A 24,940-nucleotide genomic window follows, 5' to 3' on the forward strand; every position below is an offset into this window, starting at 1 on the left:
CTGAAAGGCGAGAGAAACATGCCAAGAAGCAACTGCCAAAATCACAGAGATGGTGAGATAATCTTTCACGTTCTCCTGCAGGACTTCTGCTCTGATGCCGGGGCAGTGCTGCCCACAGGTTGAAATCAAGCCCTGGGGTAGAGCAGGAATGCATAATAGATGCAGCAGGCCTGCAAGTCTACACCTCTGTATTCGAGGACAGGACAGAAAGATGCAGGAAGAAACAGAAAGTGAAGAACCTGGATGCAGTAGATGGGGTATCCAATAGGGAGCCAAGCCTTGGCACCAGGCCTTCACAAAGCTCTGTTTACTATAGCTCGAGACTGCTTCCTGCTGTCCATATTCCTGCCACTGCACACTACAAATCAGAAAGTCTCTCAAATAGCAGTCGACAAACATCTCCCATCATCTAAGGAAGAAAGAAAAAGCAAACACTAAACTGAGTTGAATTGTAATCCCTGAACCACATGACATTCATTGCCCAGGAATAATATTTGAAAACAGGAGATCTTATTTGATTTGTTTGTTTGTTTGTTTTGTTTTTTCAGACAGGGTTTCTCTGTGTAGCTATCTTGGAACTCAGTCTAGACCAGGCTGACCTTGAAACCAGAGACCCACTTCTACCTCCCCAGGGCTGGGAGTAAAGGTGTGCACTACCACAACCCACTGAGACCTTATTTGAAAATGAGGCTACAAAGGAGAAAACATATTGGTACCAGATGTGGTAGTGTGTGCTGGACAATTTTATGTTAATTTGACACAAGTTAAAATCATCTGAAGGGCTGGAGAAATGACTCAGAGATTAAGAGTGCAGGCTGTTCTTCCAGAGCCCTGAGTTCAACTCCCAGCAGCCAACCACGTGTTGGCTCACAACCATCTGTAATAAGATCTAGTGCCCTCTTCTGGCCTGCAGGGCTACAGGCAGGAAGAACACTGCACACATTAATTAATTGATTAATTAATTTAAAAAACTAATAAAATTAAATCATCAAGGGGGAACTTCAATCAAGAAAATGCCTCCATAAGATAAAAATTGGACTGTAGGCAGGCCTGTAGGGTATTTTTTTAAATTAGTGATTGATGAGGGAGGGTTCAGCCCATTGTGGGTGGTACCGCCCCCCACCCCACCCCCCCGGGCTGGTGGTCCTGGATTCTATAAGAAGGCAGGCTGAGCAGGCCATAAGGAACAAGCCAGTAAGCAGCACTCCTCCACGACCTCTGCATCAGCTCCTCCTCCAGGGTCCTGCCCTGTTTGAGTTTTTCTCCTGAATTCCTTCCTTGGCGACTAGCAATGCTGAAGTATGAGCTGAATGAACCCTTTTCTCCCCAACTTGCTTTTTGGTCATGGTGCTTCATCTCAGCAATAGAAACCCTAAGTCATAACTCATTCCTGCAGTCTCAGTACCTGGAAGGCAAGGGCAGAGGATCTCGTGTTTGAGGCCAGCTTGGGCTACGTTAGAGAGTGCAGTCTCAAAAACAGAAAGGTTGGGCTGTGGTGGTGCATGTGTCTTTAATCCCAGCACTTGGGAGACAAAGGTAGGTAGGTGCATCTCTGAGTTCAAAGTCATTCTGGTCTACAGAGAGAGTTCCAGGACAGCCAGGGCTACACAGAGAAACCCTATCTCAAAAGAAAAAAAAAAAAAGAGAGAGAGAAGAAAAGAGAACAGAAAAAAAGGAAGGCTGGGGGACATAACTCAGCAGGGTATTTGCCTAGAAGTCAGAAAGCTGCTGAATTCCCAACACCACATAAGCCAAGAATCCTACCACTTGGGAAGTGGTGGGAGGAGGATCAGGAATTCAAAGCATCCTTGGCTACTTAGCAAGTTAAAGGCTAACCTGGGCTACAGGGTGCCCTGTCTCAAAGAGCAATAGGAAAGGGGTTAAAACAATCCAGTTATCCTTCAAGGAGTCAACAACTGGACAAGACTGTAACACGGAACACAGCCGGGTAGTGGAGGCGCACGCCTTTAATCCCAGCACTTGGGAGGCAGAGGCAGGCGGATCTCTGTGAGTTCCAGGCCAGCCTGGTCTATAAGAGCTAGTTCTAGGACAGGCACCAAAGCTACAGAGAAACCCTGTCTCGAAAAAACAAAACAAACCAAAACAAAACAAGATCGTAAACAGAATACTTCTCTGCAGTGACAAAAATTAACCATGATGCTCTCCTGAAATGACATAAATAAAGAGTGAGAGCAGGTTAGTGCTTGTCGGCGGTAAAGAAGGAAGAGAGACAGAAGAAAGAGGCTGAGCCATAAAGAGGCAGAGTGAGGGTCCCCTGGGCTTGTGGGTATTTACTATCTTGACTGCATGACCGTGAACTGCATGACTGTTGTGTTACTACGTTAAACACATAGTAACTTGGCTGTGTTACTATGTTAAAATTTACAGGATGGCAACATTGGGGGGGACAAATGAGCAAAGCATTTGGGATCTTGAGGTACCGTTTCTTATAACTCATGTCAATTTACAGCTTTCTCAAAACGAAAGCATTTATTTAATTTTGAGATATCTGTGTAGCCCTGGCTGTCCTGGAACTGGCTCTGTAGACCAGACTGGTTTTGAATTCACAGAGATCCACCTGCCTCTGCCTCCCAAGTGCTGGGGTTAAAATCGTGCGCCACCATACCCAGCAAAATGTCTTTCTTAAGTATAAATCTGGCCATGATACTTTCCAGGCCCTTTGGTCTAGCAGATCAGGGGCTTCAAGAGCCAAACACCAAGCTGTTCGTAGTTTTGAATTGCGTGAAGGCTATGAGACTGGAGGTTAATCTGAGGACAGCCACTGCGACTTTTCTTTATATGCTTGTAATATCTCTAATATCTAATCTCTAGATCAGTCATCTCTAATACTTACCATGTTCCTTAGCATATTATGATTATGCATGTCATATGCTAGGGTGCAGTAAATATTGACTCCAGCAAAAAGCCCACTGTAGACATCTATTACCTTTGGCTTCGTCTTAAGAGCCCAGACTTGTTGATCCCACGTCCCCCCCCCCCAGAACACTGACCTGCAAGGACTCCTGCCAGGTACACCAGCCCCACTCGGAGGCCTTTGTGGACCATTTCCAAGGGGATGCCCAGAACGAGCTGCATGAAAAGATTGCCCACGATGTGCTGGACTCTGCAGAAACAAACACCGGTCAAATACCCAAGCGGCTGTGGTCATGGGAGACTCGCATGGGATAGTGCTCCTTAAGAATGTGCTAGAATCTTATTGCCTATCTTTAAGCAGACCAAGAGAGCGAGCGCCCATGGCAGCCAGAAGAAAGTGACGCATCATTCAGTGCTGGAGTCACTGAAACTGTGGGTCACTCCATGTGAGTCTTGGGATCAAAGTCACTGTCCTCATGACTGATTAGTAAGCATTCTTAACCACTGAGCTGGTCTCCATTCTAGTTTTTTTAAGCAGGTAACTCTTTTATCTGTTTTGTTTTCTTTTTTTAAATATTTTTTTTTTTTTGGTTTTCCGATACAGGGTTTCTCTGTAGCTTTGGAGCCTATCATGGAACTAGCTCTTGTAGACCAGGCTGGCCTCGAACTCACAGAAATTCTCCTGCCTCTGTCTCCCAAGTGCTGGGATTAAAGGCGTGCGCCACCACCGCCCAGCTTTTTTTTTTTTTAATCTTTATTATCTACTTATTATGTACACAGTATTCTGTCTGCATGTATGCTTGGATGACAGAAGAGGGCACCAGATCTCATGGTTGTGATGCTACCATGTGGTCGCTGGGAACTGAACTCAGGACCACTGGAAGAACAGCCAGTGCTCTTAACCTCTGAGTCATCTCTCCAGCCCCCTAAATAATTTTTAAGACTTATTTTTTTATGTATATAGTGATCTATTTGCATGTATGTGCAAGCATCATGCAAAAGGATCACTATATACATACACCAGAAGAGGGCATCGGATCCCACTAAAGATGACTGTGAGACACCATGGGGTTGCTGGGAATTGAACTCGGGACCTCTGGAAGAGCAGTCAATGCTCTTAATGGCTGAGCCATCTCTCCAGTCCAACTCTTATCTATTTTTAAATAAAATCTTTTTTGTTTGTTTTTGTTTTTTGAGACAGGGTTTCTTTGTGTAGCCTGGCTGTCCTGGAATTTGCTTTGTAGCCAGGCTGGCCTTCAAACTCACAGACATCCTCTTGCCTGTACCTTCTGAGTGCTGGGATTAAAGGCATGTGCCACCACCACCTGACTTGAAATAAAATCTTACCTGAAGCTTCGATATGTAAAACAAATAAAAGTATTTTAGAAATATAAATGTATAAATTCTGCTTTACAACAATTACAACTGAAACAAAGACCAATGAAACTAACTAAGAGAATGAAGTCCAGGCATGGTGGAGCACAATTTTAATTTCTTTTCCTGGGAGACAGAGGCAGGTGGATTTCTATGAGTTCAAGGCCAGTCTGATCTACATAGTTAGTTCCAGTACACCCAGGGCTACATAATGAGACCTTGTCTCAAAAAAAAAATTTTTAATTAAAAAAAACCAAAAGTGCTCAAGGGCTCAGGATGTAGCTCAGAGGAAATAGCACTTGCTCAGCGTACATGAAACTCCGGGTTTTATGCAAAGCACCCAGCACCCTGCCCTGTATGTCTGCTTAGTCACTGATCAAAAATTAGTCATTTAAATCCAGGGTGGGGTGGGTCACCTGGGTGAAGTTCAATTCATCGAATACCACAGGGCTCCCCCGCCCCAGGAAGCAGGATAGCCACAAGCTATTTGCTGACCAAAGTGGGCATGGGGGATCAAACACAATGAGCAAACACTTTTCACATTTTTTTGAGACTTGTAGTCTATACTGGCCTTGAAGACTTGATCCTCCTGTCTCTACCTCCCACCTACTGAGACTGCAGCCGAGCACCATAGGTCACCTGGTTCTGAATCAGGTCTTGAAAGGCTCTCACGTCTAAGAAACTGCAAATGACTGGGTGGTGGTGGTGCATGCATTCAATTCCAGCACTCAGGAGGCAGAGGCGGGGTGGATCTCTGTGAGTTTATGGTCATCCTGGTCTACACAGTGAGTTTCAGAAAAGCAAGAACTAGAGAGAAAGAGATGGGAGGGAAGGAGGGAGGGAAGGAGGGAGGGAGGAAGGGAGGGAGGGAGGGAGGAAAAAACTGTAAACAAAAGTGGGAAGCAAACATATTATGTTTCTTTCTTTGCCTCCTTCCCTCTTTTGTATGTGTGTAGGGGGAAGGGAGGTGCAGGTGTTGTGCAACTGCACCCTGAGGCCAGGAGAGGGCGCTGGGGCTTCTCTTCTGTCATTCTCTCTCTACCTTATTCCACTAAGGCAGCGCATCTCCTGAACCTGAGGCTTGTGTTAGTCAGCTAGGCTGGCAGCTAGGGAGCACCAGCAATCCTCCAGTCTCCACTTGCCACAGCGCTGAGGTTACACGCACGTGAGACCGTGCCCAACAAGTGCTCTTCACCCCTGTGCTTCCTCTTCAGTTCCGCCTATGTGGCTTCTATACCTCCTTATGCTGCTATTTAACTGGTAGTGAGTCGGTTAAATCCTAGTGCGCATCAGCCAATATGCTCACAAGTGTGTTTGGAGAAGGCAGACTGTGGTTGATTCAGTTCTGCTTCTTCACCTAAACGGTGACTGGACGACATCCAACGAGTAGGGCGACCTACTTTTGGTTTGATAATGACTTGGTCCCATCTCATTAATATTACTTTTTTTTTTTTTTAAAGACAGGGTTTCTCTGTGTAGCCTGTCCTGGAACTCACTCTATAGACCAGGCTGGCCTTGAACTCATGGAGTTCTCTGCTTCCAGCTCATTAGCATTCTTATAGCAATACTAACATTAGACAGTTATGCAGAGTTCAGTACTTCTAGCTTCCAAGGGCACCAGGGCACATGTGGCAGATACATACACACACAAATAATACAACAACAACAAATGTTCCAAACAGATCAGTGGCAATTTGGATCTTTTTATCTCTCTTTCTTCACCACCACCCCCCCCATCCTCTGGCAGAATCTCACTATGTAGCCATGGCTGACCTGGAATTCTGTATAGACCCCGCTAGATCTCAATTCACGAGTCTGCTTGCATCTGCTTTCCTAGTGCTGGGATTCAAGGTATGTTCCATTGCACCCTACTTTGTGTTACTTTTTTTTAAAAAAAAATTAAATCTTTGTGTGTGTGTGTGTGTGTATGTAGACAATTTGTTGGAGTCAGTTCTCGTCTTCCACTATGTGGGTTCTGGGGATTGAATTCAGGTCATTGGGTTTGGCAGGTGTCTTTACCTTACCCTTTGAACTCTGGGTTTTAAAACAGAGTCTGGCTAAGTGGCTGGCTGGCCTGAAATTCAACATGTAGGTCATGTGGACCTCAAACCTGCCATGATCTCCTTGCCTCTGACTGCCAAGTACTGGAATGACGGGCATGTGCCACCTTGCCCAGCCTAACAATTACGTCTGCTGTCTTCTGACGCCATCGGCCATCGTCCCTTACCCGGCGTGGACCAGCATGTACGAGATAAACCTCCAGGCTTCTTCCCTCTTCTCAGGGATGTAAGTTAAGGGACTTTCCAAGATCCCCGTGTCCAGAGTGATCCACTGCTTCTGAGGCTTCCACACAGCATAATAAACAAACACGGCCAGCTGTCAAGGAGGAGCAATCAAGCCAGTTAACCAAGCTTCCTCTGGAGGTGGGACTCATTCAAACCCATGGACAGTATCTGCGCCTGAGCGATTAGCTCTTCATGGGCTCCGAAGACGGTGGAGTTAAATTTCTCCACCATCCCCCACAGTGGTCATACTTCCTCATGGTGAGGAGCAGTGTTAGGCCAGATTGTAATGAAGCAGCCTGAGTCCCTTTCTCTTCGCTCTCCTAACTCTCTGTGCCCTGTCACCCTTACCTGTGTCCCTCACCTTCACTCTGACTTCACAGCCAGAAACCTGGCAGTCAGTCTTACTGAAGCAATGAAGATCAGTACCCAGTGATGTCATGTGAGGTCCTGTGTCCCGGTGTTGTCATGTGAGGTCCTGTGTCCCGGTGATGTCGTGTGAGGTCCTGTGTCCCGGTGATGTCGTGTGAGGTCCTGTGTCCCGGTGATGTCGTGTGAGGTCCTGTGTCCCGGAGATGTCGTGTGAGGTCCTGTGTCCCGGAGATGTCGTGTGAGGTCCTGTGTCCCGGTGATGTCATGTGAGGTCCTACCTCCTGATGTGATGGGAAGGACACTTTACATTCTATGACATTCTTCCCAACTCTAGCCTAACTATGAAAAAAATCAGACAGCCCCAGACAAGGACACTCTACAAGGTACTGGCCAATATACTTCATCTTTATCAAGGTCATGAAAGACACCAAGAAGCTGTCCTGAATCAGAGGAGCCTGGGGAGGGAGGACAACTTAATGCAGTGTGAAACCCTGAGCTGGAAGGGACCAGAGGATGAGAAGGAGACATTAGTGAGAAAATCAATCAAATCCAAGTAAAGCCTGAAGTTCAGTTAATAGTGCAGGTTCAGCATCCTGAACATAAAATTTAAAATCCAAAATGCTCCAAATTTTGAAGTTTTTGAAAACCAATGTGACACTTCAAAAAGTTTTACAAAATGTTGGGGAATAAATCCTGGGTTTCAAACACGCTAGGCAAGTCCTTTATCAACAGAGCAGTATCCTCAACTGGTTCTCCTGTAAAAGGCAGTGACTACGGTCCCTGCTCCAGGACCTCACTGTGGGGAGTTATGCTCTCAAAGTACTGCCTTATTCTTAAACGTGAGATCACTTCCCATTTTTTTCTCCAGCACCTCCCTTGTCCTCACGTGCACTTAGTACTGGGCAATGCACAGTCACACTGGGTAGTCCAGACACACAGAGAATCCAGACACAGAGCCTAACTCTTGCTTCCCAGTCTTGCAATAAAGCCCAATAAGAAAGACGCCTCTGGAAATGGCTGTGGAACATTGCTAGATGTGTTACAATTGTTTGTGCTGCGTTTGTTTAACAATGTAAAGATGTGTTGCATTTGTTTCACCTTGCCTGCTTAAGGTACCTGATTGGTCCAATAAAAAGCTGAACGGCCAATAGCTAGGCAGTAGAGGGATAGGCAGGGTTGGTGGGCAGGGAGAATAAGTCAGAGGGGGAATCTAGGCTCAAAAGAGAGAAGAATGAGAGAGAAAGAGGGCAACACCTGGGGCCTCCCAGTCAGACATGGAGGAAGCAGGAAAACAGAACATACAGACGGAAAGAAAGGTTAAAGGTCCCAAGGCAAAATATAGATGAAGAGAAACAGGTTAATATATGTTATATGAGCTGGTGGGACAAGTCTAAACTAAGGCTGAGCATTCATAATTGATAATAAGTCTCCTTGTCTTGATTTGGTAGTGGTTGGTGATCCAAGAAAGCCTGCTACAGGAAATGGTTGCACACTTGCCATGAAAAAACCTTTCTGCAATGGTTCATTTTATGTTCTGCAATGGTTTCTGCAATGGTTCATTTTATGTTCAGTTTGGCAAGGTTCATATAGACTCAGATACATCGTCAATCATTCCAGATGTTCCTATGAGTTTTTTGCTTTTCTGTGTATTTTCTACACATCAACTAGTTAGCTAGCTAGTGAATTACTTAGTTGCAGCATCCTGCTATATAGCCTAGGCTAGCCTCAAACTTACTGTGTAGCACAGGCTCTCTTAAACTCAAGAGCCTTCCACTTCAGATTCCGAGTTCTGAGATTACAAAGTCATGTCCCCATGTCCACCTGAGATCATTTCTTTTTTTGTTTGTTTGTTTTTGTTTTGTGAGACAGGGTTTCTCTGTAGCTGTGAAGCCTGTCCTGGAACTAGCTCTTGTAGACCAAGCTGGCCTCGAACTCATAGCGATCCACCTGCCTCTGCCTCCCGAGTGCTGGGATTAAAGGCGTGTACCACCACCGCCCGGCTGAGATCATTTCTTGAGATGAGATGAATATTTAATTTAGTACCCCTTTCCCTCCATCTTGTGTGGCGTTTCAGAAGAAAACATTAATAGAAAAAGATTATTTCTTGAGAAAAAGTATTACACAAGCAAGTGGCCTTGGACTCAGTACAAAAACCTTTAATGGGTCTCCAGCTTGCCCTGGAGTTTGGAGAGCTGAAACCTCCCTCCCCTTCCAGTTCCCTTCCTCACACCCTATTGGTTCTGTTCTGCTGGGAGCCCTGACCACTACAGTCCCTGACACCCAAGCTGGGGCATTAGTGGGAATTAAGAGGATTACAGGAGGGACATCTTAAGGCCCCTAAAGTCATATCCCTCCGGGCAGTCATCTCTACCAACTCATTCCTAAGACAGCCATCTAGGAGAAAAATCTTGGGTTTACCGAGGACAGGAGGGGCCCAGCCCTTCCCAGGCACTAAGACACACCCGTGGGTGACTCACCCCACCTCTCTGAGCTTTGTCCTCTTTCTGGAAACCAGGAAAGCTGAGCAGGTCATAGACCAAGAACACAGCCCATCAGCCCACAGTCCACCCACAGCAGGTGCCACATTTTCCTCTGAAGCTCAGGCAGCTGGGGACTGTTCTAAATATACATCCCAGGCCAACCTGACTGGCCAGTCTGTTTTGTTTCATGAGATAAAGTCAATTTGCAAGCTAAATATGGTGGTGCACGCCTGTCATCCCAACACCCGGGTGGTTGTTACAAAAGTATTATAGTGAGTTTATGGCCAACCTGAACGTCAGATCTCATCTCAAAAAAAGGTGGGGAGGGAGTGGAGCACACCTTTAATCCCAGCACTCAGTAGGCAGAGGCAGGCGAATCTCTGTGAGTTTGAGGCTAGCCTGGTCTACAGAGCAACACAGAGAAACCCTGTTTTGGGAGGTGCTGGGGAGGGGGGGCTAATTTGCATGCCCAAAGTCCCCTGGTTTCTAAAGACCCCACCAGCTAAAATGAAATGAAGTTAGTGAAATCAGCCAACGTCAAGCACCAAATTTCCATCAAGGATGAAACCAGCGCCTGGGTTGGCCGTGATTGAGCAGATCCGCTCTGGGAACAGTAAGGGGGCAGAAGCTGTGCGTGCTGCCCTCGTCCCTCTATGCCCTCTTCCTACATGCTTTCTCCTCTAAGGTCGGCTTTGTCCCCCGACTCTGTCTGCAGCTTCCGGTCTGAACCGGTGTGAGGGCCCCTCATGCGACCATGTTTACCTCAGCCAGGCTGACGGAGATGATGAAGAGCGGTGGCGGGAGGCAGTTGGCTCTCTCCAGGTACGTTCTTCGGACTGGCTCAGGAAGCATCCACTTTGAGACAATCCTGTGGACCTTTCTGCTCCTGGGGAAGTCTTTATCTTCCCCGTCCTCCCTCATCTTCTCCTCCTCCAGCTCTTCCTTTCCCGCTCTCTCCGTATTCAGATTCACACTCTCCATCTCCACATCGTCAGCAGCAGCCATCAGCCTGGTCCTCCCTCCGCCTAAAACAGACATGAATGTGGGGGGAAACGAGATGAACCTTTGGTCGGCCAGATGAGGCTCTTTCCTGGGCTCTTTGGAAAACTGTCTTCCTGGTCCTTCCTGTGCATGGAGCTAGGAGGCAGCTAAAGACGATCAAAGTGGGCCAAATCTAAGTGGCCACAAACGGTGTTTTCACCATATTGTTTTGTAAATTTTTAAAACATGGAATTTGGAACAGGTAAGACACTGGTGTGTGTGTGTGTGTGTGTGTGTGTGTGTGTGTGTGTGTGTGTGTGTGTGTAACAACCTAGTAGGTAAAGGCTCTTGCTACTAAACCTGGCAGCCCGAGTTTGATCCCTGGGATCCACACTGTGCTGTAAAGAACAGAACCAAATCCTGCGATTTGCCCTCTGACTTCCACATGCTCACTGTCGTACACACCCACCCACACAATAAACAAAAGTAATTTTTAAAACAGGGAGTCTGATGCTCATAGACCTTAGGCATGTAGTAAACTCTGTGTGCTCTTCTCTTTATAAAAGCAAAATAACAATAAAAAAGCCATGGGCCCGTGAGGTACCTCAGTAAGGAAAGGGATCTGCTGCCAAGCTGGATGACCTGTGTGTGACCCTGCAGACCCCTACTGGAAGGAGAGAACTGAGTTCTGAAAGCTATCTTCTGACCACCACACAACACGCAGAAAGTAATTCTCCAGTGTAATTTACAATAAACAGCTTAGAAGCAGAGACAAGAGGGTAAGAACACCCTTAGCAATATAGTGAGTTCAGAGCAAGCTTGGGTTGAAGGGAAGTAGTGGCGCACACCTTTAATCCCAGCACTTGGGAGGAAGAGGCAGGCAGATCTCTGTGAGTCTGAGGCCAACCTGGTCTACAGAGAGTTCCAGCACAGCCAGGGCTACACAGGGAAACCCTGTCTCAAAAAACAAAACAAAAACAAAAACAAAAAAGCAAGTCTGGGCTACAAGAGATCTTATCTAAACAAATAAGTAATAAAGTAGATAAATAATTGAATACATTCTTTTAAATAAAAAAGCATATCCACAGATCCAGACAGTTTGGGGGACTAAGGATGTCCCTCAGTTGGTAGAGTACTTGTGTGCAGCATGTGCAAAGCTATGATCCCCAGCACCGCATAAACTAGGTGTGGTCATCTCAGCACTTGGAGAGTAGCAGTCAGAGGATCAGAAGTTCAAGGTCATCCTCTGCTATGTAGCCAATTGGCTGTTACCCTGAGACACGTGAGACCAATCTTAAAACCACAGTCCTAGCCGAGTGTGGCGGCACGGCTCAGAGTTCTGAGTTCCAGCTCTCGGCAGCTGAGGTAGGAAGAGCACCTGAGCCCAGGGCTGTGACCACAGCCAGCTTGGGCAACACAGCCGGACTCCATCTCAACAACAGAAAAGCTGAACTCGTCCACATACCAACTGTAAGGGTACCTCAAGAAAGTCATATACATTGAACCCCAAATTACGTTTTTAAAACTACGGTAAACAATAGGAACCTTGGGCTGGTAGGATGGCTCAGCGTCAAGTCTGATGACATGAAATCAATCCCTAGAACCAAGAGTAAAGGAGAGACTTGGCCCCCCACCCCGCCCACAAAACAAATGAATGTTTAAAAAAATGGCTTTAATGACATGAAACTATTTTAACCATTTAAACAGTCTGGTGATATTGAGTGCACTTACAAAGTTGTGCAATCATTATCACCATCTGGTTCCCATAGGTTTTCCTCGCCTCCATGCCCACCCGCACTGAGCAGTCTCTGCCCTCTTGGAGTCTCCCCCTCTTCTCCCATAGCCTCTGATCTGCTCCTGTGACCTGGCAATGTCTGGAAAGCTCAGGAAATGTGTCCTGTGTTTTCCTTCTGGCTTCTTTCTCACACGGTGTTTTCAAGAGCCACCTATGTTGTAGCATGAACTACAGTTCTTTCCCTTTCTTTTCTTTTTAACATGTAGCCCAGGCTGGCTCGAACTCATGATCCTCCTGCCTCTGCCTCCTTCAGCAAATCCTACCCTCACGTGCACCGCAACCGGCTACAGTTCTCATGAGGATGAACATATTGTAGTGTACAAGCGGTACCTCGCATCCTGGGTATCACACATCTGTTGACAGCTAACAAGTTGTTTTCACCTTGTGCCTGCTGTGACCAAGCTTCCAGGAGGAGCTGTTTGAGCGCCTGTCTTTAGTTATTTGATGCATGTAACCTGCATACTGAGTCATGATAATATTAGGCGCCCCTCAGATTTCCATTCTGAGGTAGAGATCATGGCAGCGATTGGGGGCATGATTTTAGCTGACATATAAGTGACAGTTGGGCAACATCTGGCACTCAGGAAACATTCCATAATCATTCATTATTACTGGTAATGATTGAGTGAGTTTGTAGGTGTGTGGATGGATGGACGGATGGGTGTGTGGATGGATGGATGGGTGTGTGGATGGATGGGTGGGTGGGTGGGTGGGTGGGTGGGTGGATGGATGGATGGATGGATGGGTGTGTGGATGGATAGATGGATGGTGTGTGGGTGGATGCGTGGATGGTGGATGGATGGATGGATGCGTGGGTGGAAAGGCTGAATGGGTCTGTTTTCACAAGCAACTTATTGGGAATCAAATCAAACCCAACTTATTTCCAGATGAATCACCTCAGGCCTGACTCCATGGTACAATGTGTTATTTTCGGTGAGTTCAGGAAGGAGCAAAGTCTTTCATTTTTCTTTTCAACAGCAATTTTTCCGACAATAGAGTCTGTTTCCCACCCCGGCACCTTCTGCCTTCCCACTCGCACGTGACCCAGGACCAGACATTAGATTCGTATACGTAGTGGCTGAGACCAGCAGCTTTTACTCATAAACATGAAAGCGTTCAAATAAGGTCAGGGCTGGGAACGTAGCTCAGTCAAGGGCTCACCCACATAAGCGTGTTGTGGGGTGGATCCCCAGCGCTGCAAACAAAGAAGTTTAATTAGGAATTATTACCCTCCTAGGAAGAAGCCCCATTATAAAGTTAATTACCATATATGATCATCGTATGAGGGAATAAAATTCCACATTGTTGACAATGCGACTTTATGTTTATAAAAGGAATCAGAAAAATAAGGATGTTTTTCTTCTGTTCTGCTTAGATTTTCTGTCATCTTGACACACGCTAGAGGTTAGACTGTGGGCAAATCTGTGGGGCATTTTTTTGATTGATGATTGATGTGGGTAAGCCCCGCCCACTGGGGGGGCCCACTGCTGCTCCTAGGCAGGTGGTCTCGAGTGGTATAAAAAAGGCCAGCCTAAACTGGGCGATGGTGATGCACGCCTTTAATCCCAGCCCTTGAAAGGCAGAGACAGGCAGATCTCTGAGTCTGATGCCAACCTGGTCTGTAGAGCTAGTTCCAGGAAAGCTAGGGCTGTTACATGGTGAAACTCTATCTCAGAACCTCCCCCCCCCAAAACTAAAAACAAAAAACAAAACAAAACAAAAAGCCAGTGCAGTGAACTATGAGGAACAAGCTAATAACAGCACTCTTCCACGTCTGTTTTGGTTCCCGCCTCCAGGTCCCAGCCTTGAGTCCCTGCCCTGACTTCCCCTCCTGCGGACTATAATCATAAACTGAAATAAACCCGGTCCTCCCCCGTTTGCTTTTGGTTGTGAAGTTTTATCACAGAAATAGAAACCTAAGATAGGTTCTTAGATTTTTTTTCTTCCTTCAGATTTTAAAATGTCCAGATGTTTTATGACTCCAAGCTCACCATGTTAGCTGTGTAAATGCATATACATATGCCCTGTGACAAGGAGATACCCGGCACCCTTGGAGGAGCCAAGACTGCGCATGTCTGCGGTGTTTCCCGGCACGGCAGGCTCTGATACAGATTCTCCGTGTAACAACAAACTAACCGTTAGAGGTCATTGTTTTCACCTCTCTTGGGTGGCTGTCCTGCTTGGACCTCCCTACCTGTCTGCCTCTCCCTGATTCACCTTATCTCCAAGCCCTGGGCCTGTGCCAGGCGCAGGTGTCCCTTCCAAATCTCTGCCAGCCTGGCACTCCTCCTACACCTTCTGACCTCTCCCCATGCCTGAATTGCCGAGAGAAGTTAACAACCTGGGAAATATCAGCAGCCACATTGGCAAACCAGTGAAAAAGACTGATATTGAGGGCGGTCTGTGAGGCACAAGTTGCTGCAGCCTTTGGAAGGCAATCAGGTGGCCTCTCCGAATATTAAAATGGCTATCGAGATGGTTTAATGGGCGAGGGTACTTACCACACAAGCCTGGCACCCTGAGTTCAGCCCCTAGAACTCGCATAAAGGAGAGGAGAGCACTGACTCCCAGAACTGTCCTCTGACCTCCACATGCACATCATAGAAAGCGCCCGTACGTGCACGCACACACATACACACAAACACAAAGGAGTAACATAAAATTTAACATACAAAAAGTATATGACAGGCCAGGTGTGTGTGGTAGCACGCACTTTTCGCACTTTTATTCCCAGCACTGGGAGGCAGAGGCAGGTGAATCTCTGTGAGTTCAAGACCAGCACAGTTTACATAGCTAGTTCCAGGACAGCCAGGGCTACCAGGTGGGATTGGTCTTAAAAAAAAAAAAAAAAAAAAAGCTTTTCAAAAGAATACTTCTAGAATTCTACCCAGCAAAGGTATCTGAGTAAGTACACAAAACTATGTTCCAAGAATGTAAAATGTAGAACACTTATAATAATTAAAAGCTACAAACAACCCAAATATAGTTCCATGGGAACACTGCATGAGTATCTGCCTGCATAAAGCATGTGTACCTTGTGTGTATAGTTCCATGGGAACACTGCATGAGTATCTGCCTGCATATAGCATGTGTACCTTGTGTGTTCCTGGTTCTCAGGGACGTCAGAGGTCTCCTGGAACTGGGTGGCCAATGGTTGTGAGCCACAATGTGGGTGCTAGGAAGTAAACCTGGATCCTCTGCAAGAGCAGCCCATGCTCTTAAGCGCTGAACATCTCTCCAGTCCTGGATGTGCATTTCATGACAGATATAATTTTTCAGGATTTTTTTGTTGGTTTGTTTGTTTTTATTTTGTTTTGACAAGGTCAAAACTTTGTAACATTGGTTGACCTAAAACTTGACCTGTAGACCAGGCTGGCCTCGAATTCACAGAAATCCACCTGCCTCTGCCTCCCGAGTGCTGTGATTAAAGCCATGTGCTACCACGCCAGGTTTTTAGATTTTGTTTGTCCGTTTATTTCTTTATTTGTTTTACAGCATATATCATACCAACTTTCCCTATGTAAGGCCTCTCAAAGCAAGTCTAATCTAAAGTGATTCATTTTTTTCCTCACTTGGGTGCAGGCTGTGTATAAACTCCATGGGGTCTGGACGGCTTGTAGCAGCACAATTAATTAATTAACTTTGGTTTTATGAGATGAAGTGTCATAAAGCCCAGGATTTCTTATTGCCATTAACTTGCTATGTAGCCAAAGTTGGTCTTGAACTCCTGATCCTCTTGCCTCTGCCTCCCAGGTGCAGGGATTACAGGTGCGTGCCACTGCAGCTGGCTGGAAGCACCTTTAGACAAACAAGGTGGCATTTTCAGAGGCCTAAGGAAGTGCAGCGTGGCCTCAAGGCAAAACAGGTGGCAATGATCACAGCCTCTATAGTCTCTATAGTCTCTCTGAGATACGAAAGCACCCACAGCTATCCAATTGCCTGTTCGGTCACTTCATTACCATGCCACTCAAGTGGGTATTTACTCCTCTGACTGCTCCGTGACTCATTAAGCAAAGATCATGAGAGTTCCTGGCGTTTTCTTTCATGTCAGCAAGATACACCTCCTAATGTGCTGCCAGTTTTTGCTGCCTGTTCTTTGTTGAAATGGAAAAGAGGTTCTTCTTTTATTTTCACAGAAGATGAGAACCTGTGGATTGCTTCTAGACCAATATGGTATGATGCCCCCTTGAAAGGTTGCCATGAACACCCTCAAAAAATTACTTCACCCAGCTGCTGACAGAGATGAACCTAGCGTACAGGATATACCATGAAAGGCCTGATTAACAACACCCCCAGTCAGCAGGAAGCAGTATGGACAGAACTGTGCCCATATTCCCAATGTTTATTTACATTTAAAGGGGGGTATGATATGGGTATGAATAATTTGCATTGGTATGGATCTTGGTTTATTAATACAAATTTAAGGTCAATTTCATTATGTGTATATTTCTGCTCTTGATTAAGGTATTGTAATTGTATAGTTCACTTAAAAATGTATAATTAAGAAATATAGGTTAATAGATAATCTATAATAGTCAAGCTTGTAGTCATGTTAGATTTTTCTAGATGTATAAAGATATATTTAAGTTAGATAGGTATTCTTCAAATCTTTCAGAGACCTTCAGAATATGGCATTTAAATGTTTTAATAACTTAGGATTTTTCATGACAATGAGACGCATCCGCTTCTGGCAGCACCAGCTACTTCAAGAGGAAGATGGGCATCGGAGAGGCTCCTTATGGAGTTTGCTAGCTATTTGGGCAAGAAACTGCTCTTGCCTGGACTGCTTCACTGGACATGCGGCACCCGTAGAGAGATGACTGCTGAACTTGCCTAAAGGTGAGATGGTCCTTTGGGGTTCCTGCTTCATCAAAGAGTCTGCGAGACATTCTACAGGACACAGAAGAAAGTGACTGAACTGTCTTTGAAGTTTCCTGCTTCATGGAAAAGTCTGCTGGATACTATGGGCCTGTAGGATGAAGATGGATGACCCAGCAATAAAGAAGAACTTTGGGTGACTGTCCAGGCAGCAAGATGTCTCTGTCAATTCTAGAATTTTGGAAGTTGCTTACAATATACTTCCTGTTTTACTTAGGTAATATTATATCCTTCTGGAGTCTTTGATGGGGTTAAAGAATAGATAGTTATTATAGCTTTCCTCAGTTATAAAAAGATAAAGTAGATATAAATATTGTAACTATAGTTTTTGCTTGATCCTGTTTTGTTATGTGTAATTTTACTATGTTAAAGTTAAAGCCTTCCTTTTTGTTTAAACAGAAAAGGGGAAATGGTGTAGGAGTTCCTTATGTTTATGTGGTTGTTTTCATTGGTTAATGAATAAAGAAACTGCCTTGGCTTTTTGATAGGGCAGAACTTAGGTAAGCGGTGAGGTGGGGGGGACTGAATGCTGGGAGGAAGAAGGCAGAGTCAGAAAGAGACACCATGGATCCACCGGAGACACATGCTGGGAATTTTATCTGGTAAACCACTGCCATGTAGTGATACATAGATTAATAGAAATGGGCTAAATCAAGGTTGTAAGAGTTAGTCAATAAGATGTTAGAGCGAATATGCCAAGCAGTAATTTAATGAACACAGCTTCTGTGTAGTTATTTCGGGGCTAAACTAGCTGGGTGGCCGGGATGAACAAGCAGCCCTCTCCCTTATTAATAAGAGGTGGAAGCAGAAAGAAAAAAGAAACCTGAGTCAGATGCGCCTGGCACTTAGGAGGCTGAGGTGGGAGAATTGCAACTTCCAGGCCTGGAATATGCCCTAGCAAGACTCTATTTCAAAGGTAAAACAACATTAAAAAAGAAAGAATTAAAATATGGAAAGCACTTTCTTCCTTTGGGATCTCCCTGGTCCATGCACTGGAAAAGGTAGGACTCTGCTGCCAAAGCAGCTGCCTACATTAAAAATAAATAAATCAGGGCTGGAGAGAGATGGCTGAGTGGTTAATATCATTAGCTGCTCTTTCAAAGGACCTAGGTTTGAGTCCCAACAATACCCACGTGAAGGCTCACAGCATCCGCAAGTCTAGTTCCAGGGATCCCAAGGCTTCTTGTATCTTCTGTGGGCAGCACCGCACAGAAGTGCTAGACAGATATATGCATAGGCAAAACACCCATACAGATATAATAAAATAATAAATAAGAATTTTTAAAAAAAAGTTGGATTTCTTAGATAGAAGGTACCTGCTGCCAAATCTGAAGAATTGAGTTCAATCCTTGGGACCCACGGGGTGGCAAGGGAGACCCAACTCTGTAAGTTGTCCTCTGACCTCTAAAAATACACACACAGTTGCACACACACATGCACAATAAACAAAATTTTTAAATGTAATTTATTAAAAATGCAAATCAGTAGAACTGGTTGTGGTGATGTAAGCCTTTAATGCCAGCACTTAGGGAGGTAGAAGCAGGAAGATTTCTGTGAGTTTGAGGCAAGCCTAGTCTACATAGGGAGTTCTAAGATAGCCAGGGCTACATAGAAAGACCTACATAGAGAAACAAAATTAAAAATCAATAAGAGAAAAGAGAGTCTAGAGACACAGCTCAGTGACAGAGTACTGCCTGGCATACATGAGGCCCTGGGTTAAATTCTCAGAACAAAAGAAAGAAATTAAAGGTGGGAAGGTTTCATAAGAGACCCTTGACGTCAGCAAGGGACCCCTTCCTTAGTCACCTCAGTTCACTGTCTGTCATAGAACATCTCCTAATGCAACTGTTCAGTTATGCCACAAAACTTTAAGTGACTCCATTTCAGTCCCTACACGAATCTAAAAGCTCAGACGTAGAGTTTTTTCTGAAATGAATTATCTGAGGAGTAATTATACCCCAGAGTAGTACTAATGCTCAACAGCACTAATGCTCAGCAGTGCCGACACTCCCAACAGCACTAATGCTCAACAGCACTAATGCTCAACAACAGCACTAATGCTCAACAGCACTAATGCTCAACAGCACTAATGCTCAACAGCACTAATGCTCAACAACAGCACTAATGCTCAACAGCACTAATGCTCAGCAGTACTAACGCTCAACAGCACTAATGCTCGGCAGTGCCAACACTCCCAATAGCACTAATGCTCAGAAGTACTAATGCTCAAAACAACAGCACTAATGCTCAACAGTGCTAATGCTCGATAGCGCTGACACTCCCAACAGTACTAATGCTCTACAGCACTAATGCTCAACAGTGCTAATACTCAACAACAGCACTAATGCTCAGCAGCACTAACGCTCAACAGCACTAATGCTCAACAGCATTAATGCTCAACAGCACTAATACTCAACAATAGCACTAATGCTCAACAGCACTAATGCTCAACAGCACTAATGCTCAACAGTGCTAATGCTCAGCAGTACCAATACTTGGCAGCACCTGAGGTCCTAAAGAGGAAAGGAAACTCTTGGTGGGTTAGATATGTCTTCATTTATCTTTTAGTAAAATTTAGTTTCCCTTTTGTATTTGTTTGTTGGAGACAAGGTGGCCTTGAACTCCTGATCTCTATCTCCCTGGAGTTGATAACTGCCACCACACCCAGCTCATCTGAATTTTTTAAAAAAAATTTTTTCATCTCAATTTTTATGTGGTCCGTGTATGTACATGTTCAGAAGGGTGTGTGCATGTGTGTGTGCAAGCAGAGGCCAGAGGCTGACATTAGAGGTCTCTTTTCAATTGCTCCCCCACTTTACTTTTTCAATATTTACTTGTGTGTGTGTGTGTGCATGTAATGTGTGTGTGCCTGTTTGTGCATGAGGGTGTGCACATGCTACACTGTGCATGTGTGGGTCCCAGAACAACCTTGAGTGGTTGTCCCTCCACCTTGTTTGTGAGGGAGCGTCTCTCCTGACTACCACTGTGCGGCACACTCCAGCTTCCAGGGACCTCTCTTGTCTCCACCTCTAGGCCATGGAAATACTGGGATTACAGACACTCACCAGCCCACCTGGCTTTCCGTGGGTCCAGGGATCTGAACTCAATTTGTGAGGCTTTTCTGGGAAGCCTTGTTACCTGCTGAACCATCACCTGGCTTTCCACCTTTCCCTGAACCTAGGCTTAGCTAGACTGGCCAGCCGCGAGCACCAGAGATTCACCTACCAATTCCCATGCCAGGATCACACACTGTCACCACTGCCCCTGGCTTTTTATGTGCACACCAAGTCCTTTACTAACTGTGCCATCTCCCGAGTCCCGCATCTCCCTCTTGAAGAGTAATTCCTGTGCTGGCCAGCACTTGCTAACACCTTCTAAAGTCCTGCCTGTACCGAAGAGACACAGAGTAGACCTACGGATATCGGACATCCTAAACATTGCTGAGTTGGACATTCTACCCCACTCCATCCAAAACTTTTATTGGTGGCTGAAGTAAAAAAAAAAACAACAACAACAACAACGAAACTCACTTTCTCAGGCCTCTTTAACTTTCTTCATTTCTATCACTAGCCTTGCCCTGGCTGCTCCTAAACTCCCTACATGGGCAGAGGTGGCCTTGAACATCTGCTCTTCCTCCCTCCACTCCCCAAGGGCTGCAATTAAAGACATTCATCCCGTTTATGAGATGCCAGCAATCAAACTCGGGGAATCTGCATGCTACTTAAGCACTCTACCACCTGAGCTGTGCCCCAGCCACTGTGAGTCTTCTCTACTCCCCAACCAGAAACAAAGGCCGTAATCACTGAGATCACAGAAAATACATACTACATAAAGGTTGATCAGGCAGAGCCGGCCTTTCACCTCACATTCACACACATGGCTCAGGCTGTAGGCAATAGCCAATAAAATACCAAACCATATGTGTTTAATCTTTGAAAGCTGAGGACTTCCAGTAAATTCTTTTGATAACACTGGTCAATTGTCCACTTTTTTGGGGAATTCCAAACCTCTTCTCAATGAGCAGCAGGGACCACCTATCACAGAAACCAAGCATGCCTGATGCTTCCATTCCCCAGGCTCTAGGAAGCCAGGGTTGAGGTGTGGCCTAAATTTGGGCAGCTAACTGCATTTGCTTAAACAAAACAAACAACAACATCAAAAAAAAAATCCAACAATATTTAACCATCTAATTCTGACTGGCCTGAAACTTGCTATGTAGGCCAAGCTGACTTTGAATGCAGAGAGAACTGTCTGCCTTTGCCTCTCGAGTGTGAGAGTAAAGTTATACATCACTATGCCTGGGTTGGGATGAGTTCTGACGTATTATAATCTGGCCCCACTTCCTGTCCACTCTCTACTTTTGACTGAGAAATTAACCAGTTGCCTCATAATCCTGTGGCCATATCCTCCCAGCCATGGGAGATTGTATCCTTTCTTAAACTATAAGCCAAAATAAGCCCTCTCTCCCTTAAAAAAAAAAAAATGTAAAAAGGAAGGAGAAGAATAAAGAAAAAGAAAGGAGAAGAGCAGGAAAGGAAAGACTGAACCCACACCACGTTGCCCAGTCTTTGTATCACCATGTTGATTCCACACACAGAGACCATCACTGTTCAACATCAGGGCCGTGATCAGCCGTGATCTATAGAGCTACCATGCTGCGATGTTGTAATGGCTGCCCAGAGGGCCTAAGAGACGGTTCTATTCCCAGCATCCAGGTTTAGTTTCACAGGGACTTGGTCTCATTAGCAGTGGGCATTCTTTGTTGTTTGTTTGTTTTGGGATTTGTGTGTATGCATGGTGTGTGCACGTGTCTATGTTTATGTGCATGTGTGTGCACATAGAGGCTAGAGGTCCAACATAGGCGTCTTTTTCTTTTATGGCTATCATCATCATTGTTTAGAGTCTCCTCTCACTGAATCTTGAGCTCACAGATTCAGGAAGACTGGCTGGCCAGTGAGCTCCAGGGATCCCGGTCTCTGTCTCCCCAGCACTGGATTACAGGTGCACACTGTCACTCCTGGCTTTTTAGGTAGATGCTGGAGAGCTGAACTCCTGTCCTCATGATGGTTCTACGATCGCTTTGCTGACTAAGCCATCCCCCAGCTTCTTTCATGTTTTGTTTCGTGGTTTTAGATGGGGATCTCGCCCTGTAGCTGAGGCTGACCTTGAACTCACAGTGACCTTCTGAATTCAGCCTCCAAGTGGTGGGATTATAGGCGTGAGCTACTTTGTCCAGTTTGTGAGCTTCCTTGTAAAGTAGGGCACTGATACCCGCCCCCCCCCCACTCACAGATAAAGAAACTCGGGTTCCCAGGGTAACTTACTGGCAGAGAAGCCCTTCCTCCATATTTTCTTTCTCTTTCTTGTTTTCTCATTTTTGTGTATTTATTTTATATGTATGGGTATTCTGCCTGCCTGAATGTCTGTGTAGTATGTGCATGCCTGGTGCCCATGACAGACAGAAAAGGAAGTTAGACCCCCTGGAACTGGAGTTACATATGGTTGTAAGCCACCATGTGAGTGCTGGGAATTGGACCCAGGTCCTCCAGAAGAGCAGCCAGTGCTCCTAGCTGCTAAGCCACCTCTCCAGCCCCTTCCTCCGTGTTTCCTAAACACCACACATTACGGAAATGCACATCTTCATGTACTCCACCTTATCTCCCACCTCTGACTGCCCAGACAGACCCAGACCCAATTTTGGGAATTCTAAATGGAAGCTGATCTTCCGGTTGTCACCCCGGGTCAGGCTGAAAGTTCACAACACCACCATTGCTACCACGGGGACACCAAGTAGACGTAAGTGCCCCCATGAGAACAGGACTTGCCTCTCTCTCAGAACAGGATGGATCAAGCCAGGCTCACCTTCTCTTCTTTACCTAGCTCAGGGAAGTTGCTGGGCTAACGTCCTTTGAACAACTCTTCTTTGATGGAAGACACCTTGGTCATCTGCTCGTGTCTGTTCCCTAACTGCAGCCACACGAGTAGGTTTCAAAGAGCTGAATTGGTTTTTTCATGCAGTTGGTCCCACCCATTCATCAGTACCAGGCGAGTCCTTCCCGGGGCTGAGGCCAGCCTTCATGTGGCCAGGGAGCCAAGCAGTCTGTGCTGGATGCACCCACTTGCCGCCCAGCTGGGCCTAGTGGGAGGCTTTTGGTGGCGTTGCTACGCAACCTGGGTAATTGATGAGGCCAGGGATTGGGGTTCTGAGCCACACAGATTAACAGCCTCCCTCATCACACTGCAAGCCATCATTATGCCTTGGTCCAGAGCCTGCAGTGATCTCTCTGTGGTCATGGCCTGAAAGGATGCTTTTTTAGTTACAGAAATTAAGAACTGGTTTTTCAGTATTATAGGTTTGCGGCTGTGGCTGTTTTCTTTTAGCTCCATCTCTGAGCACACAACTTGAAATAAACAGGCAAAAGATTTAAAAAAACAAAAATTGCCTTCACAAACCCCCATCACTAAAAGTTTTCCTTCTGGAAGCAAAGCCCCCTGGCCCTCCCTAGCGAGGGCAAATAAGGTAGGGAGTTCTGTGTCCCCAGGCCTCTCCATGGCTCACTGTGCACTCAACACCCCTTCCTTGGACTCCACTGGTCTGGCTGTGGTTCAGGCTTGGAGCAACCAGAGCTTGGGTGGTGTACACAATAGTATGTTCGTATTCCCAGAGCTGGGGTGGTGTGTACAATAGTATGTTCGTATTCCCAGAGTTTGGGTGGTGTGCACAATAGTGTGTTTGTATTACCAGAGCTGGGGTGGTGTGCACAATAGTATGTTCGTATTACCAGAGTGTGGGTGGTGTGCACAATAGTGTGTTCGTATCACTTCCATTCAAAGACTATCATAATTCCTCCCACATCCAGCCGTCAGAGTCCCTCCTACTCATGTTATTTTGAGAGACACTCCCATCCTAAACTGTTGTTCCTATTTACAGATAAAGCAAAGGGGAAACCAAAGCTTGCATTTCAGATGACAGCAAAGTCAGTTCCCTGGAGCCCACAGCTGTATCACATTGCTCCTCCCAGAGCTACTGAATACATCAGTAGGTGCACGCACCCCAGAAAATAGTAATAACAGTGGCAGGAACATAACACTGCTGAGCCGCCCGTGGGCGATACACAGTGATCTCAGTACCCGTGAGGTCAGCTGAGCCCACATAATGAGTTCCAACTCAGATAGGCCTACATAGGGACCTTGTCTCAGAAAAAAAAGGCGAGGGGAGGGAGAGGCTGTGGAGCTAATTCAGCAGGCAAGAGAACCGGCTGCTCTTCCAGAAGATCCGGGCTTGGTTCCCAGCACCCACGTTGTGCTCACAACTCTCTATAACTCCAGTTTCAATGGATCTGACACTTCTTCTGACCTCCACAGATTCCTGCACACATGTGGCATAATATGTATATACATTCAGGCACACATATACACACATGAAATAAAATAAATAATTGTCTAGATTAATTCATTTTGTGTGTTTGGGTGTTTTGCCTGCACGTGAGTGCCAGGTGCTCCCGGAGATCAGACGAAGGCATCAGAGCCCCTTGAATTAAAGTTGTGGATGACGGTCAGCGACCATGTGTAGTCGCCAGCCAACTAATAAAGACTTTCTTTCTAGTGCCTTAAACCCCTGTCCAAGCAGTCTTCTCCCCACAGCAAAACCAGGGGGTGGGAGGAGAGAGAGAGGCAGGGAGAAGAGGAGGAGGAGGCCGTGGCAGCAGCTCCTGCCTAGAGGTTTGTTTTCAGGGCTGAGAAAGTAGCTCAAAGTGTAAAGTACTCCCTGAGCCGAATCAGGCACGGGCATGGTGGTGCACACCTGTGATCCCAGCGCTCAGGGGCTCAGGAGGCAGCAGCAAGCAAACTTCTGTAGGCCTGGTCGAGACAAGCAGACAGACAGGGACACAGAGACAGAGAGA

At 45.9% G+C, this 24,940-nt stretch overlaps 1 protein-coding gene and 1 long non-coding RNA gene across 2 annotated transcripts in view; both read right to left on the reverse strand.

The window, feature by feature from the left end:
• Positions 1-24,940, reverse strand: part of LOC148122683 (uncharacterized) — a 411,935-nt gene that overhangs the window by 199,792 nt on the left and 187,203 nt on the right. The gene's annotated exons all lie outside the window — the stretch shown is intronic.
• Positions 1-24,940, reverse strand: part of Rhbdl2 (rhomboid like 2) — a 44,098-nt gene that overhangs the window by 11,508 nt on the left and 7,650 nt on the right. The window contains exons 2-4 of the mRNA XM_048434485.3: positions 10,145-10,407; positions 6,476-6,624; positions 3,012-3,124 (exon numbers count right to left, since the gene is read on the reverse strand). Coding sequence (XP_048290442.3) covers positions 3,012-3,124; positions 6,476-6,624; positions 10,145-10,387 — 505 coding nt within the window. The 5' untranslated portion in view covers positions 10,388-10,407. The remainder of the gene's footprint in view (positions 1-3,011; positions 3,125-6,475; positions 6,625-10,144; positions 10,408-24,940) is intronic.

The sequence above is a fragment of the Myodes glareolus genome, chromosome 3 (genome assembly GCF_982192425.1).
Source record: "Myodes glareolus chromosome 3, mMyoGla1.1, whole genome shotgun sequence".
NCBI lineage: Eukaryota > Metazoa > Chordata > Mammalia > Rodentia > Cricetidae > Myodes > Myodes glareolus.